We start from the raw sequence: 20,066 nt of genomic DNA, 5'->3' as shown, positions 1-20,066 counted from the left end.
ATTGATAATTGCTGATATTTCCTTTTAAACAACTTGATCTTCAACAATTAATATAAAAGAATCGGTCATTGCTGATATCCATTTTTTATGAAATGTCATCTCTTACAATTTGTAATTGTACTGTATAATTTGTTTTGATCTTTTCTCAGATGACAACGTCGTGATCACTGTAACCGGAAAATATCTTTCATGATTATGAATTTTACTCGAGAATTATGATAGATGAATAAAATCTGATTCGATTCCAGTTCGAATGTTTGGAATACAAACGCAATAGAAAACAGTGTTTTTCATATAATTCAGCGTTCATATAGAACTATTCGTTTTGAAATAATTTTTTTTGTTCAATTCAATGTTTATATGAGAATAGCTGTTCCAAATGGGCTTTTTCTTCCAGTTTGTATATGAAAGTTACTTCATTGCATGATCTACACATCTTTGTATAGAGTAAATTTTTGAAATTAATTGCTTCCTTTCTTTCTTCGGAATATTCCCATATTTTTTGTAACAAGATGGAGAAGTAGAAGGCCAAAACTTCTTTTCCAAAAGGTACTGGATTACTTTTTTGAATTCACATTTTTTATCTAACTTATCGAGTGAATTTGAAGGATACCTATTGCGTTCAGCTATATCCGTGACGTCGAAGAAACGTAACGAACAAGAAAGTCTACTCCCGACACTTTTTTGTAGACAAAGGTTGTAGATAGCAATATCTACCAATAACAGTATTTCCTCTATATAGACATCAAGATATCTTAGAATGGTAGTTAATCATAAATAATGAATTGGATCGAATGTTCAAAAAACAGAACGTGCAATTAGCTGTTAATTGTTCTCGTCCAGTCAACTAATGTTAGGAGTCATAAAGACGAGATGACGAAAAGTGTAGGGACTGCAGTGTGTTTGTACGAGTATGTTGGTCACTAATGTTTTATTGTTATTTAGTCAGATATACGAAGTAATTTTAGCAGTTACGAGATTTCACTATTCAAAAATTGATTGGATGATAAGATATACTGAAAACCAAAAAAATATTGCAATTCACTCTGAAATTGCAGTTTTTTCATGAGTTTATAGCAAAGTTTGTGATGGACACAGCGATCGGGTTTTAACATATCGACATTAAGATCTCCGCTAAATAGATCATACTCCGCTCAACATGTCTGTCATTGGGGATCACTTGGAGAAAGGGTAGGGGATCATACAGAGATACACTTTTTTTCTTTTGAGAAATATAAATATTCAGAATTTTTCCATAAACATACTCTTTAACAATATTCAACTTTCAGGGTACCTATAGAGATCCCCAAGCCTTATCCAGTCTACAAAACCAAAAAAGTAAAAATTGAAGTCGAGAAACCCGTTTTCGTTAAAGAACCTGTTGAAATCAAGGTACCAATACCAAAACCCTACCCAGTTGAAATACCCACTGGCGTTCAAGTGAAGGTGCCCTATCCAGTAGTCGTTAAAGTACCGCAATTTGGAGAACAGTGGAGTGGAATAGGATCGTTTGAGAATATTGGAAACACGTTTCCAGGTACATACAGTTCTCGTAATTATAAGGTATTTCATAAATATTTGTTTGAATGAGGTTTTATTCTACACTACACAAAAATCTTCAAAAATAAGAAAAGATCAAAAATAAGTGAGTATACATTCAAAAATATAAGAATGCTAATTTGAAAAGAAAATAATTCTTAAATTATATGACTTGACAAATGGATTGAACAATAAGTGGAATCTCAGTAATATGGGAACAATGAAAATAAAAATGAGATAATGAAAGATCCAAAACAAGCACTTTCCTCAATCAATAGAAATATACTCGACGCACGTTTCACCAACCGTCTTCAGGAGTTGAAAACACTCTTGAGTTTCCTCAATGATTTCTTCATTACCCGAAGACGACACAACTTGATTAGCAATGCGCGTGTCGAGAAGAGTATTGCATTCCTGGTAATTGGAAAAAATGCTTGTTTTGGACTTATTCTACGCCAGAGGTTCCAGTTTCACTTTACATCAAAATATATGATGCAAATGCAAAAAAAATTAAAAAAGTTCAAACCAAGCTACTTTCACAACTTTTCAATTGTTAGTGTTTGAAATCGTCTTCATGTGAGAACTGGCTCAATTCTGTCATTCTGAGATTATTTATAGGTGATTCAAATGCCTTTCTCCTCTCCAATTTTTCTTTATATTTTTGAGTTCAGTGCTCTTTAGATCGTGTTTTCGCTCGATTAGAGGTGTGTCGTTGTGCATATATGTGCACAGATTTTTAAAATTTTCTTTCAAATCAGTGTTCCTCCATGTGGATGATTTCAGTTTCAAACCACTTGATGTTATACTGATAATTCCAAACTTGAATTTCACTAGTTCGGACTTCCATTGTCTACTATATAAAATGATTTGAAATCCCTGAAACAAGTAAAAAAGAATAATTAAAAAAGAATAGTTGAAAATAACAATTATATTAAGCAACAATAAACCTGAAATGAAATGATAGTGAAGTAACCTACAAGTAAAAATATAATAATTGAATAAATAAAAATTAAAGGAATGCAAAAAGAAAATAATAAAAAATAAAAAAGTGTAGAGATTCCAAGTCACGTTAGTTCACGACGTTTCGATTGTTGGTATCTACAATCGTCTTCGGGTGATGACTGGACTGATTCCTCCGAGAGATGACTATTTCATAGGTCGTTGAAATACTTTCACTTTCTCTACTTTCTATTTTCCGCTTCACTGATTCCGTGAGAGATGACCGATTTGGCGGGAGTTGGTCATTTTCCGTTTGATGATGGGTTTCCATATGTTTCGTATATCTACGCTGGCCTGGCTGAATACGTTGTTGGACAACATGTATGCGGCTTCCTTAAATTTTCTCCTGAACCAATGTTCCTGTCTGTGCAAGATCTCAGCTTGGGACCACTCGATGTTGTGTTGATGGGTCCAAACATGGTCTGCTATTCCTGATTTGCTGGTTTCTCCTCGCTGTGTGTGCTTCTTGTGCTCGGCAATGCGAACATTCAATGGCCTCTTAGTTTCACCAATATAGGATTTTCCGCACTCACAGGGTATCCGGTAAATGCAATTCTTGGAATCGCAGTCCGCGTTTGGGGGCCTGGTTTTCGTGAGGCTGCTACGGATAGTGTTACCGGATCTGAAACAGGTTCTAATGTTGTAATTTCCAACTGAAGGACGAATTCTTTACACAAGATGAGGGACTACCAATGGGATCGCCACTTTCACCAGTCATAGCCAACATATATATGGAATGGTTTGAAACTCTGGCCATTGAAGATGCCCACAAGAAACCTCGAGTCTGGTTGAGATATGTTGACGACACCTTCATAATATGGAACCATGGGAATACTGAACTAGACGCCTTTCTGAAACACATCAACAGCGTGAGACCTTCCATCACTTTCACAATGGAGAAGGAAATCCACAATGAATTGCCATTCTTAGACGTTTTGGTGAGGAGGACCGACACTAAGTGGGAAACATCTGTATACCGAAAACCCACTCATACGGGACAGTATCTGAACCACGAATCCAACCACCATCAATCGACAAAAAGAGGAATCATCAAGACTCTATTAGACCGTGCTTTTGGGCTCTGTAATACAAAGGAAGGTCTCGAGAAGGAACTAGACATCATCAAAAACGATCTTCAGGGGAATGGATACTCCAAAGCGATGGTAGAAAAGACTTTGGCTAAAAGACAGCAGGAGCCTCGCAAGGAAGAGAAGCCGTCACAACCAGTGCTTGCACTTCCCTACATCAGAGGATTATCGGAGAGGATAAGAAGAATTGGTTCCAAGTACAACATTAGAACCTGTTTCAGATCCGGTAACACTATCCGTAGCAGCCTCACAAAAACCAGGCCCCCAAACGCGGACTGCGATTCCAAGAATTGCATTTACCGGATACCCTGTGAGTGCGGAAAATCCTATATTGGTGAAACTAAGAGGCCATTGAATGTTCGCATTGCCGAGCACAAGAAGCACACACAGCGAGGAGAAACCAGCAAATCAGGAATAGCAGACCATGTTTGGACCCATCAACACAACATCGAGTGGTCCCAAGCTGAGATCTTGCACAGACAGGAACATTGGTTCAGGAGAAAATTTAAGGAAGCCGCATACATGTTGTCCAACAACGTATTCAGCCAGGCCAGCGTAGATATACGAAACATATGGAAACCCATCATCAAACGGAAAATGACCAACTCCCGCCAAATCGGTCATCTCTCACGGAATCAGTGAAGCGGAAAATAGAAAGTAGAGAAAGTGAAAGTATTTCAACGACCTATAAAATAGTCATCTCTCGGAGGAATCAGTCCAGTCATCACCCGAAGACGATTGTAGATACCAACAATCGAAACGTCGTGAACTAACGTGACTTGGAATCTCTACACTTTTTTATTTTTTATTATTTTCTTTTTGCATTCCTTTAATTTTCATTTATTCAATTATTATATTTTTACTTGTAGGTTACTTCACTATCATTTCATTTCAGCGTTTGTTTGAAGGTGATTGACAATGTTTCGTGATGAATTTCACTAGTTCGGACTTCCATTGTCTACTATATAAAATGATTTGAAATCCCTGAAACAAGTAAAAAGGGAATAATTAAAAAAGAATAGCTGAAGATAATAATTATATTAAGCAAACAATAAACCTGAAATGAAATGATAGTGAAATAACCTACAAGTAAAAAATATAATAATTGAATAAATAAAAATTAAAGGAATGAAAAAAGAAAATAATAAAATAAAATAGTGTAGAGATTCCAAGTCACGCTAGTTCACGACGTTTCGATTGTTGGTATCTACAATCGTCTTCGGGTGATGACTGGACTGATTCCTCCGAGAGATGACTTATTTATAGGTCGTTGAAATACTTTCACTTTCTCTGCTTTCCATTTTCCGCTTCACTGATTCCGTGAGAGATGACCGTTTTGGCGGGAGTTGGCCATTTTTCGTTTAATGATGGGTTTCCATATGTTTCGTATTTCTACGCTGGCCTGGCTGAATACGTTGTTGGACAACATGTATGCGGCTTCCTTAAATTTTCTCCTGAACCAATGTTCCTCTCTGTGCAAGATCTCAGCTTGGGACCACTCGATGTTGTGTTGATGGGTCCAAACATGGTCTGCTATTCCTGATTTGCTGGTTTCTCCTCGCTGTGTGTGCTTCTTGTGCTCGGCAATGCGAACATTCAATGGCCTCTTAGTTTCACCAATATAGGATTTTCCGCACTCACAGGTTATCCGGTAAATGCAATTCTTGGAATCGCAGTCCGCGTTTGGGGGCCTTGTTTTCGTGAGGCTGCTACGGATAGTGTTACCGGATCTGAAACAGGTTCTGATGTTGTACTTGGAACCAATTCTTCTTATCCTCTCCGATAATCCTCTGATGTACGGAAGTGCAAGCACTGGTTGTGACGGCTTCTCTTCCTTGCGAGGCTTCTGCTGTCTTTTAGCCAAAGTCTTCTCTACCATCGCTTTGGAGTATCCATTTCGCTGAAGATCATTTTTGATGATATCTAGTTCCTTCTCGAGACCTTCCTTTGTATTACAAAGCCCAAAAGCACGGTCTAATAGAGTTTTGATGATTCCTCTTTTTGTCGATTGATGGTGGTTGGATTCGTGGTTCAGATACTGTCCCGTATGAGTGGGTTTTCGGTATACAGATGTTTCCCACTTAGTGTCGGTCCTCTTCACCAAAACGTCTAAGAACGGTAATTCGTTGTGGATTTCCTTCTCCATTGTGAAAGTGATGGTAGGTCTCACGCTGTTGATGTGTTTCAGGAAGGCATCTAGTTCAGTATTCCCATGGTTCCATATTATGAAGGTGTCGTCAACATATCTCAACCAGACTCGAGGTTTCTTGTGGGCTTCTTCAATGGCCAGAGTTTCAAACCACTCCATATATATGTTGGCTATGACTGGTGAAAGTGGCGATCCCATTGGCAGTCCCTCATCTTGTGTAAAGAATTCTTCCTTTAGTTGGAAATAACAGTTTCGTACACAGCATCCTAGTAATTCCATAATTACTTCTATAGGTAGATTCGTTCTCTCTTTCAGGTTCCCGTCTTCGGATAGCTTTCTCTGTATGATTTGGAGTGCTTCTTCGACGGGAACGTTGGTGTAAAGGCTTTCCACGTCGAAACTAATTAGTTGATCTTCCTGTGTAACCTCAATTGACCCTAGTTGTTCGACAAAATGCCTTGAATTCTTCACAAAAGACGATGTTTTTCCTTGTAATGGTTGTATTAAGGGACGTAAAAATCTAGACAAGTTTTGAGTAGCCGAATCTCTGGAGCTGATGATCGGTCTAAGCGGGACGTCCTTCTTGTGGATTTTGGGTAGACCATACAAGCGCCAAAACGGTCATCTCTCACGGAATCAGTGAAGCGGAAAATGGAAAGCAGAGAAAGTGAAAGTATTTCAACGACCTATAAATAAGTCATCTCTCGGAGGAATCAGTCCAGTCATCACCCGAAGACGATTGTAGATACCAACAATCGAAACGTCGTGAACTAGCGTGACTTGGAATCTCTACACTATTTTATTTTATTATTTTCTTTTTTCATTCCTTTAATTTTTATTTATTCAATTATTATATTTTTTACTTGTAGGTTATTTCACTATCATTTCATTTCAGGTTTATTGTTTGCTTAATATAATTATTATCTTCAGCTATTCTTTTTTAATTATTCCCTTTTTACTTGTTTCAGGGATTTCAAATCATTTTATATAGTAGACAATGGAAGTCCGAACTAGTGAAATTTCATTTCAGGTTTATTGTTGCTTAATATAATTGTTATTTTCAACTATTCTTTTTTAATTATTCTTTTTTACTCGTTTCAGGGATTTCAAATCATTTTATATAGTAGACAATGGAAGTCCGAACTAGTGAAATTCATCACGAAACATTGTCAATCACCTTTAAACAAAAATTCCAAACTTGCTTAGTATTGTCCGATTTGCTGACTTCTCCTAGCTGGCTGTTGATTTTTTGTGATTACTAATACAAAATTTCAACGACCCCTTGGTTTCACCAACACAGAACTTGCCGCTCTCAATGGAAAAATGGTAAATAGAATACTTGACTGTTTTTTCAGATCTGAAGTAGGTTCTTCTGTTTTACTTAGATTCTCATACACTTCAAAAGTCCTTTAATAGGAGGAAAAGCATCGGTTGTGATGACTTATCTTCTTTCTGCGGCTCTTGTCTCTCATCCAAGATCTGTTTCACCAGCTTTTTGCAGTAACCATTCTATTGAATGCTAATAAGGCTCAGTACCTTGTCGACATAACCCCACTATTAAGTAGGTTCTCAAAAATTCCTCTCTTAGTAGATTGGTAGATTTCAACCCAATTTTCATTGATAAAATGGTCATGATTAGTGACACTCAATTTTTATTATAAGTTTTTACATTTTGTAGGTATCTTGGATATTTTTCATATGGAGAACAATATATGCTTCTGATACGAATTTTTATGTTGAACTGTCGAATAGATTTCGAATAGTAGATCAACAGTTTTCCAATAAGAATCCAGGAAGGTATTGAAGTAACAATGCTGGTACTCATTGATTTGATCCAGGTTTTGAATAGCTAGAAGAATTTGGTAATTTAAACGTAATTTTGAGAAACAATGGTGTTCTAGTAGTTGACGAAGATAACATGTCCCATCAGACCGCTGAAATTGTTCGTACTGCATCACCATCAAATCGAAAATTCTATTGACAGCGGCGATATTTCAAAAACAAAAATTAGAAATGAAAAATGAGATATTCGAAAATAAAAAGGAGAATAGTGAATACCTGAAGTAGTTGAAACACATTGAGAAGAAAGGAGAAGTCAAAATTATAGAAAATTAAGAAACATGGTCATAGTCAGCGATCGTAGAGCGAACACACGCAATCATACAAAATTGGATAAGAGAACAGTGTTTTTTCAAGGACTACAGGAAAATCTTCAAGGCGCTCTAAGATCGTTGCCTGTGCGGGAGTAGAGATTAACATTGGATTTGAATCGCTAGAGATTGAATCCATCAGGAAAAACGTTTTCAGAAAGTTTATTCCACATAAACGTAGTTCTCCAAATGGAAGACTTCCTGAACAGTGAAGTTTGAGCTGAACTGAGTTGAACCTCAAAACGATGAACAGCCATAGTCCGTCGCGTATTTCTGATATGTACCGCACTTGGTGGAATCAAATGTGCCAAGTCACTTCTATAGATACTTTCACTTCTTCCCGTGAAAGCATCTATAGAAGAGAGACAAATTCCAACCTTTCTTCAATGTTTCAGACAAGTGTTGCAAGGTTGCAAGTGATGTTCGCGTCTGCAATCAGGCGGATAGCTCTTTTCTGGATGGAATTCAGTAGCTTCAAAATCAATCAAAATCAGCAGAAATTGCTTTGTGACCAATTTGGTGAATGTCATAACATCCAATGAGGAGAAAAATGTCATGTTTTTCTATCGCAAGCTACAGATGTGAAGATCGAGTTCAATCAAATATTGACAACTCATATGTTGCTTTAGGAGAAGTGATGATCTGTTGATTTCAAGACATTCCTAACATTTGATGGAAAACCAGAAAATTGGCCCACATTCGTGTACTAGTCCTGAAAATCATCTCTAAAAAATGAATGATAAAGTTACCACGGTGTCTCAGCGAGAAAGCCAGAGTTGACTTCAACCAAATGATGATCAGTCGAGGAAACCAAGAGTTTTGATATCTAGAAATGATGTTTGGCAGACCAGAACAAATTATTGTTGACATAATTGTCATTCAATGAATATTTCCCTTAATAATTCATTTGGAATCAATATGTGCTCATTGCAATTCTACAGGACTCAATAGAAACAGCGTCAAAAGATAGAAACAGATGTCATAGAAACTAGATGGGAAATCGTAACAATCGGAAATCGTATGGTTTTTATATCTTCGTAACAATCAATGGATATCGAACTGTAGATTCGAAAAATCATATGGTATAAATTGTGTGTATGATTACAAATCAATGATCAACTTCGAACCAATCGGTGGTTGCAACAGAAAATGTGCGAGAAAAGTTCTTCTGAACTGAACAACTTCAACAAGAGAGAAAACGATCTAGAGGGCAGTTAACTTCAAATCTGAGAGAAGAGAGAGAAGCTAGAAAGCGCTCAAGTGACCTATGGGTATCAAGAATAGGCCAGTTATCACTTGAGTCTGATTGTGGATTCTAACAGTAGAAACGATGTAAAGTAAAGTATCGACGAATTCAGTATTTCCTATTCTTATAGATAATCTATCATTCAAAAAATCAGGAATTCAAAAAAATATGATTCATTGTGAACAAATCAAACGATGATTAGATTTGAAGATTTCATTTTTGTGAGTTTGGAAATATCTGGGAAATTATGAAGAAGCCAAAACTTAACAAGAAAAGATAACCCGAGACAATTGAGAGTACAATTCAACGCGCTACAAATTATGCGTCAAGACAAAGTTGATGTTGCCTTGGACCCGAAGCAAATGAGTAAATGCGAGTGTTAGTTACGCTCGTCTGCGTTGGCTCATAAGAGATGATATTTTTCAACAACTTTCATCTCAACGCTTAAATCGCGCGTTGAATTGTATTCCCGTCTACATTGGGTCTGGGGCTTATTGTCAATGATTAATATAACAAATCTACCAATGATTCTTATAGGACCGGGAACATTCGATTGATGTTTCAAGAAAAGTTATCTAAAAATTCGAATACTCACCAATCGCAACTGAAACACTACGTTGAATTCTAAATGGAAATGTGGGAAAAAGTCGCAAAAAACCTACAGCTCTCACGTTTGTGGAACACAAATATCAGATGAGAAGCATTATGTTTTGCAACGTTGTTCAAAGAAAACCACCAGATTCCCCGAGCTGAGATATGTTGATGATTACATTACAGATTGAACCAGCATTCAACTAAGAGAGCAATTGTCAAGACCCTGATTGATCATGCACTTAGGCTATGTAACAGGAAGGGGAATCTCAACAACTCAGAAGTTGCCAAATCAGGAAAGATTTTCTTCGAAAAGGGTGAAATAGACCTTGACTAGGAGACAACAAGAGCCCCACAAGGAAAATAAGCTCTCACAAATGATGCTATTCCTTCCTTGCATTAGAGCACTGAACTGTAAATCTCAGAAGAGAGCGGGGAGTGTAGAAAGCACTCAAATGACCTATGAGTATCAAGAATAGGCCAGTTATCAATTGAGTATAATTGTGGATTCTAACAATAGAAATGATGTAAAGTATCGGCCAATTCCATCACATGAGTCAATGAAGATTTTTAAAATATCAAGAAATGGTAATATTGAATCACGATTTGTGACTAGAGTCGAATGGTATGGAAAAACAATTGAATAACATAATTGCTGAGAACTTGATGAGGAGTTATTTGATAAAACTATATGCGAGTCAAATATTTCGAACAATAACTAGTTTGTTTTGGTTGGTTTCCAGATTTTGCCGTGGCCTTCTTTGGTTATAATCTCCAAACGTTTTGCATTGCACCTGCGGCAGACACTTTCAGTGGTGTATTCGAAGTACTTTTTTTGACTTGTCAACTGATACTGAAACCCTCATTTCTGCAGTTTCATTTATAGTAACTGATTTTTTGCGCACTTTCTATAATGGCGGGTTCGCACGTACTTTCCACGCGATTTGGGTGATCTCAGATACTCCGTAATTTTCTTCGTTGGTTTGAAAAAGGTGTTAATTGCCTCCTTCTTTAGAAATATCCCGATTTAGTTGGTGACACCTTCTATGTATGGCACATAGACATTGCCTGAGAGTTGATCTTCTTCTCCCTTGGACGCGTAGCGTGGAATATGTCTTTTCTGTCGTAACCATTCAATTGTGTCACAGCTTGTCGGTGTTTTATTTTGTCATCAAAATACCTTTCTTCACATATTCTCAAAGCTCTGTTCACTAGGGTGTTGATGGTCTAGTTGATTACCATCTTTGATTACTGAAACATTATCGAATGGGATTTGGAGGTTTTCTCCATGGTCAACTGGATTTTTGAATGAAAGCTATTTAGAATGATTTAGGACCAATCAATCATTCAATCAATTTATCCAATTCAGATACATGTTATAATAAAAAAAAAAATAGAACAGAAAGCAATGATCAACCCGCAGAAGGATTAGACCGGACCATCTATATGAGATAAAAAAAGTTTCAGGCATGATTCAGTTAGTTGAATCAAATATCTCTTCTAAGAGATCAAAGTTGTGATCAATGAAGCATCTAATTGTTTTCTTGCGATCATTATTATTTTTTATATTTCTTAGTTCAATGGGTTTGGTACGAAGTAAGTAACAAACCTTTGTGTATATACACACTAATTGTTCTCTCGGATCTGGCTCGGGTGTCGTGTATGTGTGTCAGATGTGTGAGAGGCGAGTTCAACGTCCATAATACACAGTGATAGGTGTATAATTTTGTGATATTGAATAAACTAGCCTCCTTATATAAGCTATCAGTTGGATGTCATCTATCTTTCTTCAATACTATTTTAAGCAATGTGTTTTGTATCACTTGAAGATTATGTAAGTGTGTTTGACAAGTTTCGGAACAATGTAAGTAACAAACCTTCGTGTATATACATTTTTACAAAAAGGAACACTAATTGTTCTCTGGGGTATGGCTTGGGTGTCGTGTATGTGTGTCAGATGTGTAAGAGGCGAATTCAACGTCCATAGTACACAGTGATAGGTGTATAATTTTCTGATATTGAATAAACTAGCCTCCTTATATAAGCTATCAGATGGATATCTTCTATCTTTCTTCAATACTATTTTAAGCAATGTGTTTTGAATCACTTGAAGATTATGTAAGTGTTTTTATTCAACCCACCTCAAACCATAATACAGTACCTTATAACTGATTCAGCTAATGCATCGCATGTCATCAGTAATGAATGTTTATTTAGTATATTTCTGAGTTGGTAGAATTTAAAAATAAGTTTTCTAAGTATTTTCACGAGAAAATGTACAGGTTTGTTTCAGCGTACAGCTTTGTCACACGCAGATATTTTATTGTATCCATTTTTTTAATACGTGAACAAGAACAAATTATAGGAGTTTGGCAATTGGGAGTATGTATGAAAATGTTTCCCTCTAGTGATTGGTCTCTTACTGTTGATGAGAAGGTTAGTAATTCTGTTTTGTCGATGTTTACACTCAGGAGATTAAAATTCATCCAAGAGATTATAATGTTCAATCCGTTTTGTTCTTATGCATAAGTAGAGTCCCATGTGTTACCGTGGAAAATCAATGCCGTATCATCGGCAAATGAAACAATATCACCATCAATGTCTTTAAAGTTGTAATATATATTAAGAATAGAACTGGACTAATGACAGTGCCCTGAGGAACACCCATGGCGACTGGATGTGTCTGGCAATAAGTGTCGTTAATTTGGACCTTTTGGATTCAGCCTTGTAAATAATCAGCTAATAGTTCTATAGACTTACCTCTCACTCCCACATTCCCTAACCTCTGTATTAAAATATCATGATTGACAGTGTCGAAAGCTTTGGCCAAATCTGAGAACACCGCTAGACATTTTTTCTCTTCGTCAGCTTTATTCAGTATTTTATTCGCTAAGGAAAAACGGCGTTTTCTGTGGTCATATTTTCTCTGAATCCATATTGGCAAGGTGATAAAATCTTATATTTTTCCAGAAAATTTACAAGTCTATTTTTATGCATTTTTCAAAATGTTTCGCAAAGTTATCAATTTCCGATATAGGTCTATAGTTTGTTACAAGTTTTTTTGTTTCCGGATTTGAAAATAGGCGTTGTGATGGCTTCTTTGAAATATTTGGAATCATATCATTTTCAAAACATTGATTAAATATATGACATAGGGGATCAAGAAAGTATTTTTTATTAAATGAAGAGGTACTCTATTATTCTAATCAACAAGTTCAAAAACATGAAAAATATAGATAAAGTTTCTAAAAATATGAGTGAAAGCTCATTCGATTCGGAATCACCTCAAGAAAAATGTTTTTGAAGGATTTTGGTGCAGGTAAAAAATGGCAATTTTTATTAACAAAATAAGTTAAAAAAACGGTATTTAGTTTTCGTTAATAACTCAAAAAATATTAATATTTGAGCAATTTTGAAAAAAGTTCGTTGAAGAAGAGAAAATTTCCAATGAAAAAGCCACGATTCCCGAAACTCTGTCTCCATTATTTATAATTTTAATTTGACGTTGAAAATAGGGTTCCGCGCGGCTGTTACGGCATGTGCGCGCTGACGCTAAAGAGAGTTTATCAGAAGAAATAATTTTTTATAACATGAAATGTCATTTTAAAAATTTGAAAAAATCTAGTATCTTCTCAACTTGAATGAATCGAGTCCCGTAGAAAAGAGGTTTTATCACCATTTTTCAAAAAGTTATTCAATTGTTGACTAACAAATTTTTTCCCAATCTCCGTTGGCATAAATATCCCAAGGAATAAATGATTGGCCTATAAATTCTAAACTTCGTGGAACCCTTTTGATATATATACTTCATACGATCCTGCGATAAAGTTAATAAAATCCATTAATTTGTTAATTATGATTTTTTATAACCATTGCAAAATGAAATATCTAAAAATTGTTGATGATTTTTTTTACAATTTATATTCAGCTATGTCTGTTTTCACATTGAACAATGGCAGTTATTAACATAGGATATGAATTTTTTACGTAATTTGTTCATTAAATTGTTTTGAACAAATAGAGAAATTCAACATTTTTCAAAAAATCTTCCTGCTATTTTGTTGTCTAGAAATGATTATGATTCTTTTCAAAAAAATGTTTTCATAATTTCAATTTTTGATTATTTAAAATTGATTTTTTATATTTCGATTGTTTAAATAATTAGTTAAGAATCAATTTTGCTTTTTAAAATCATAATCTACACTTTTAAATAGTTTGGCAAAAAATAATTTTTTCATTCATTATTTAATTGTTCATTAGTTCAACAATTTGTTATAAACAAATATTGATCAACGTTATATTTTTTTTTCTGAAGCAGAAAAAAATTATAAAAACCGCTATATATAAAAGAGTGCCATAATTTTTTTTTCATTTATTATAATTTTTTAATTTAATCAATTAAATAATTGTTTATGGCACTTTTTTATATATCACTGTTTTTATAATTTTTTTCTGCTTCAGAAAAAAATATAACATTGGTAAATATTTGTTTATAAATAATTGTTAAACTAATAAACAATTAAATTATAAATTGAAAAATTTTCTTGCCAAACTATTCAAAAGTGTTAACTATGATTTTTGAAATCAAAATTATTTCTCAACCAATTATTTAAACAATCGAAATATAAAAAAATCAATTTTAAACAATAGAAAATTAAAATTTAAAAAAAAATTAAATCATAATTATCTCTAGACAACAAAATAGCAAAAAAAAATTTTCCAAAAATATTTAATTTCTGGGAAAGAAAGTTTTTGGCTTTCTACTACTCCACCTTTATACAAAAAAAGATGAGGGAATCTTCCAAATGAAGGAAGGAAGTAATCAATTTGAAAATAAGTAACTCTATACATGGATGTGTTGATCATGCAAAGAAGTAACTTTCATACACAAACTGAACGAAAGTCCTCCTGAAATAGTTATTTTCATATAAACATTGAATTACACGAGAGAAAAAAAATTATTTAGTAACAAACACTTCTATATAAACACTGAATTATACAGAAGGTATTTTTTTTCTACTCAGTTTATATTTCAAACATTCGTTGTGGAATAAAATCAGATATCATTCACATGAGTTCTACTTTAGATGGATGGCAACAAATTGCACTTACTTGGAACACTGTCATCCTCACTGGTATACATCGATCTTTCGCCGTACAAAAAAATAATAATCTCTCCCAAAAATGTAACCCCTTCAATTCAAATTGAATTTTTCTATTCGTTTAAAACAATTTAATGAACAAATCACGTAAAAAATTTATATCCTATGTTAATAACTGCCATTATTTAATGTGAAAACATACATAGCTAAATATCAATTGAAAAAAAAATTATCAACAATTTTTAGATATTTCATTTTGCAATAGTTATAAAAAATCATAATTAACAAATTAATAAATTTTTATGATCGCAGGATCGTATGAATTATATATATCAAAAGAGCTACACGAAGTTTGAAATTTATAGGCCAATTATGTATACCTTTTATCCCATTATTTATGCCAACGGAGATTGGGAAAAAAAACTTGTTAGTTAACAATTGAATAACTTTTTGAAAAATGGTGATAAAACTTTTTTTTCTACGGGACTCGATTCATTCAAGTGTTAAGAAGATACTAGAATTTTTTCAAATTCATAAAATGACATTATACGTTGTTATAAAAATTATCTCTTTTGATAAACTCTCTATAGCGGCAGCGCGCGCATGCCGTAACAGCCGCGCGGAACCCTATTCTCAACGTCAAATTAAAATTATAAATAATGGAGGAAGAGTTTCGGGACTTTTTTATCGGAAATGTCCTCCTCTTTAATGAGCTTTTTTAAAAATTGCTAATATATTAATATTTTTTGAGTTAATAACGAAAAACTAAATACCATTTTTTTTAATTCTTATTTTGTTAATAACAGTTGCAATTTTTTACCTGTACCAAAGTCCTCCAAAAACATTCTTCTAGAGGTGATTTTGAATCGAATGAGCTATCGCTCATATTTTTAGGACCTTTATCTCTATTTTTCTTGTTTTTGAACTTGTTGATTAGACTATATCAGGGCCAGCAGAATTATTGTTTTTTGAAATAGATATCAGATTTATCAGTTCATTGAATAGGTAAATAGAGACTCTTGAATATTTATTTGCTGTAAGGGGATGGGAGTAGTTGATTTATCGATTTTACTTGCCATGTTCAGGTCAATATCAGTGAAAAATTTATTGAAATAATCAACCAACATATTGGGTCCTGTTACTAGACTGAGTTTTTTTATTTGTTATCTCATTGATTTGCTTCCAGATTTTTTTAAATTTTTATTTGCCTCTTTTATTTTATTTATATAGTAATCATTGAAGTGAGTTAATATAATTTCTGTAGATTTTATACTCTATTTTGAAATTCAGAGTTTTAGATTCATTGAACTTTTTGTTCAGTAGATCTCTATGTCTGATGGAATAAAGTAGACCCTGTGTCATCCATGGTTTAATTTTTTTCTGATTTTCATTATTTTCGTTTTTATTAATTTTGCTACATATTGCATTTAGATATTTCATTTATGAATTTGTTGAAGGTTAACTTTGGATCCTGTATTGTCAACACTGCTTCCCTTTTTTCTTTTGAAATAAGTTTTTCGAATTTTAAGTGATTGATATAAGTGTTTCTCGTTTCTTTCTGTATTCAGTTATTTGAGTGGAAAGTTCGATAGATATCAACATATAATGATCAGTAAAGTACAAGATGAATACTGAAGAGTTGAAACAAAATTTTTCTTTGACACTTTCATTAGACATTTTCATGAAAATATGATCAATCAAAGTCGAAGATGTTTCTGTCACTCTGGTTGGTTTATCAATATAAGAAAGAAATCCTTGATGTGCCATAATACAAATGTCACTGGTATCCAGGATATTGATGTCGATATCGCCTATGAAAATTTTCACGTCGGCACTAGCTTGTTGCGTGAAGTTGTTCTCTAATTCTTGATGAAAATACAATATTGAAGCTAACTAAAATTTCCTTTGGATCCAAGGTGATGCCTTCCAAATATTTGATGAAGTCAGTGGAGTCTCAGACGTATGTCCCAGTCTTCCCAACATGTTTCTGCAGCCTATCCGATAAATGTTTGTTGAAGTTATAGGTTGGTGATCCTATGGCACTTGATATCGGTCTCAGCAGGAAATTTTCTTTGTGAATTTTCGGTGACCCACAGAGTCTCTGCGGTAATGCTACTGATGTGCAAAGATTCTTATTTGTCTCTAATGGTCTGTTTAAATCTGTTCAAAATCTGTTTTTCCGTTAACCAGCTGTCGCACCTTTACGAACGACAACCCTCATAAGTCGAAACTTGTACGAGCTAAGGATTAACGATGTCTCACATTTTAACGTGTGATTCCTCACACGGGTTGGACGATAGCAAGTGAAAATCGATCTTTCAGTCTGGAGCTTGAACCACCGACCAACACGGTGGTCGATTTCAGTCAGTGAATAAAGCACTCACGTCGAACTGACTGACTATGGTAATGAAGATTATTTTATCAGTTGACTGGTCTTTCTCAAGATTTTCTTTGTTGGGTCTTTTTGTAATCATCTGTATGTTTTTTTACTGGCAAAGTTATTGCCTTTGCTTTTGTAGTCCGAAATGTTCAAGACCACAGTTGCGTTTCCTTCGTCAGTTGACAGAATTATGATACTTTCATCAACATTGAGACTTCTTATGACAGCTTTTTCACCTCTTAAAATGTTGCATTTCGGAAGTTTGGATTTTCTCAGATTTCTTGCAGATTCACATATATATTGTGATAAAGTCTATATCGGTCGGACGAAAAGAAGAAATGGTATCCGCCTAGTCAAGCGGAGATTCCGATTGGGACAGACCGACTCAAAGTCTGCAGTCTTTGAACATACACCGCCCAACGGGGACCCAAAGATCCTGTTCCAAAATACCAAGACGCTAGCAACGTCGTATCATTTATTCAACGAGAATGTATTTAGAAACCATAGAAATACAAGAGAACTACAACACCAAGAGAACTACAACAGAAAGAAAGAGAGAACATGCCTACAAAAAATCTGGCACACAGCATTGCACAGCATTGGAAAGCTCCAAAACAAATTCGTCACCCAAATCGTGATGGAAGTACGCGCGAACCCGCAATTACAGAAAGTGCGCGGAAAATCAACACTATAAATGACACGGCAGAAATGAGAGTTTCAGTTCCATGTGACACGTCAAGAAGAGTTTTTCTACCATGCCACTGAAGATGACTGCCGCAGTTGCAGCGGAAACGTTTGGAGATTATAACCAAACAAATCAACCAAAACATTAACGCCAGCCGCAGAAGCCCTTTACAAAATATATAATAGTAAATAATAAATCAACTACCTAACTCACGGCGGATTGAAGTAGAGTGACAACAAAATTTGAAGTACTGAGTACATTTTAGTATATTATCCTATTGGAAATTTTGAAAAATACTATATTTTCTATATTCACTTCAAACCGTATCAATTGCGAAACATTATTGAATAAATTCACTAGGTTGCCCCCACTAACGAAGGCAGAACCCTACCTACCTTTTCCCTGACCGTTTGGTGGTATTTTTCAACACACATATTGAGGTACATGAAAACTAGTATTCAGATTTGTAATATGTTTGTTTCCGTTAACCTGCCATCGCTCTCTTATAAAAGACAACCCTCAGAAGTTCTAATACAATTTATCAAAATGAAAACGTAAATACATATTTCTGAAGTCATTTCTCAACTCTTTATGTTGAGAAATGAAGGTTGTATAGGAAAAGTTGAAGGCTCAAAACTACTACAAGCTACTTACAAAAATAAATGATATCCCACATGAAAAATTGTATTGTGAACTATTGCTTCGTCGTTTCTCTACTGCAGGAATTATTGGCATGAAATCAGTGAATTATGAATGGATTTCTCACCAAAACTCCCTACTTTGAAATTTTATATATAGACCTGTATGTATTTTCTGTAGTCATTTGTTATTTGTAAAGTTTACATTAATTCTTCGAATAAAGTGACTACTGTGATTATATGTCCATTTGACAATATTTATGAAATATTTTTTTATAGCTCAAACGTTATCTTCTTTCGGAGGAAGTTTTGGTGATCTGAGCAGTCTATATGGGATTGAAGACTTCAGTGGTCTGTACGGAATAAACGATATCTACGGTGTGAACGGTATATATGGTACAAACAATATCTTCGGTATAAACGGTATTTATGGTAATCCGATCGGTGGTACATTCGACTCATCCATTTTCGAAATCAGCACCAATCCACCGCAAATCAATTTTGAGCATCATGAGACCTCCACTTCACCTGGAGTGGTGGATCACGAAAATGAGTCTGTATCAGTGGAAGCAAGAAGCGGAGATTTGAAATCTACAGAGAAGCCAATTTACTCCACAACAAGTAAACCCCTTGGAGAGAGTCGATCTGAAGAGTCACCTCATCTAGATCAATTTTCTGAGAAAGAAGACAAAGATGAGATTCCACTCATAGAAAACAATTCAATTTCAAGTTCAACTACTGGAAAATCAATTGATTAGGAGAATAATGATGAAAATCGCTAGCTGTTGAATAGACTAAGATTTCAATATATCAGAAGAATAATATATATTAATTCAACAAATTATATGCACCGTTGAAATATTTAATATATTCGTTCCATCAGAATGATTGATTCAGAAAGGGTATTCCATTAAAAGTTGCTGAAAAAATAATGTAACATGCTTTCTGAACTTTTGGCGAATATCATGCACTGTAAAATTCATTAGCTCAAATCCTGAAAAGTATCTTTGGTTGATCATCAGAACGGAAGTGTACCTACTCTTATGAATATTTCAATATTTCCATAAAATTTATTATCATCTTCAAGGAAAAGTTATATGATAACAGTAATTTTCTTTTATTTATTTCATACACTATTCTACAGGATGAACCCAATTACAGATAGGGAGAAAGAGTGGCATTTACAAATATGTACTTCCATAATATAATTTGTGAATTTTTATTAAAAACATTAAAGACGGAGTGTTGAGATGAAAGACGAAACTATTCCTAGATGACCGTCTAGAAACCCAAAAATTCAACAAAGAATTGAGGGCAGGTAATGATATTGCTTATAACCTTGACTAAAAAAAGAAATGAATGATATTCACGCCTTACCTCGAGACTACAAAAATTGAGTGTTTCAAGTAATTTATGATAGGGTATCCCTACAGTAGGATACGTGGCTTCAAGTTTAAAAGACATATATTTAAGAAAGCGCCTCTGTAGAGCTTCTAGTT

General features: G+C 34.5%; 1 protein-coding gene across 1 annotated transcript in view; it reads left to right on the top strand.

Annotated features, from left to right (window-relative positions):
- The window catches only part of LOC111514742 (uncharacterized), a 49,466-nt gene extending 30,055 nt beyond the window's left edge, over nucleotides 1-19,411 (top strand). Inside the window, exons 4-5 of the mRNA XM_023170991.2 lie at nucleotides 1,290-1,537; nucleotides 18,847-19,411. Of these exons, the coding sequence (XP_023026759.2) occupies nucleotides 1,290-1,537; nucleotides 18,847-19,325 (727 nt within the window). The 3' untranslated portion in view covers nucleotides 19,326-19,411. The remainder of the gene's footprint in view (nucleotides 1-1,289; nucleotides 1,538-18,846) is intronic.
- Nucleotides 19,412-20,066: the final 655 nt, after the last annotated feature.

Source organism: Leptinotarsa decemlineata, unplaced genomic scaffold, assembly GCF_025532065.1.
Source record: "Leptinotarsa decemlineata unplaced genomic scaffold, Ldec_3_MD MMD2_tig00002159_RagTag_RagTag, whole genome shotgun sequence".
NCBI lineage: Eukaryota > Metazoa > Arthropoda > Insecta > Coleoptera > Chrysomelidae > Leptinotarsa > Leptinotarsa decemlineata.
Note: the sequence above shows the minus strand (reverse complement) of the source record. Positions and strands in the feature narration are given on the sequence as shown.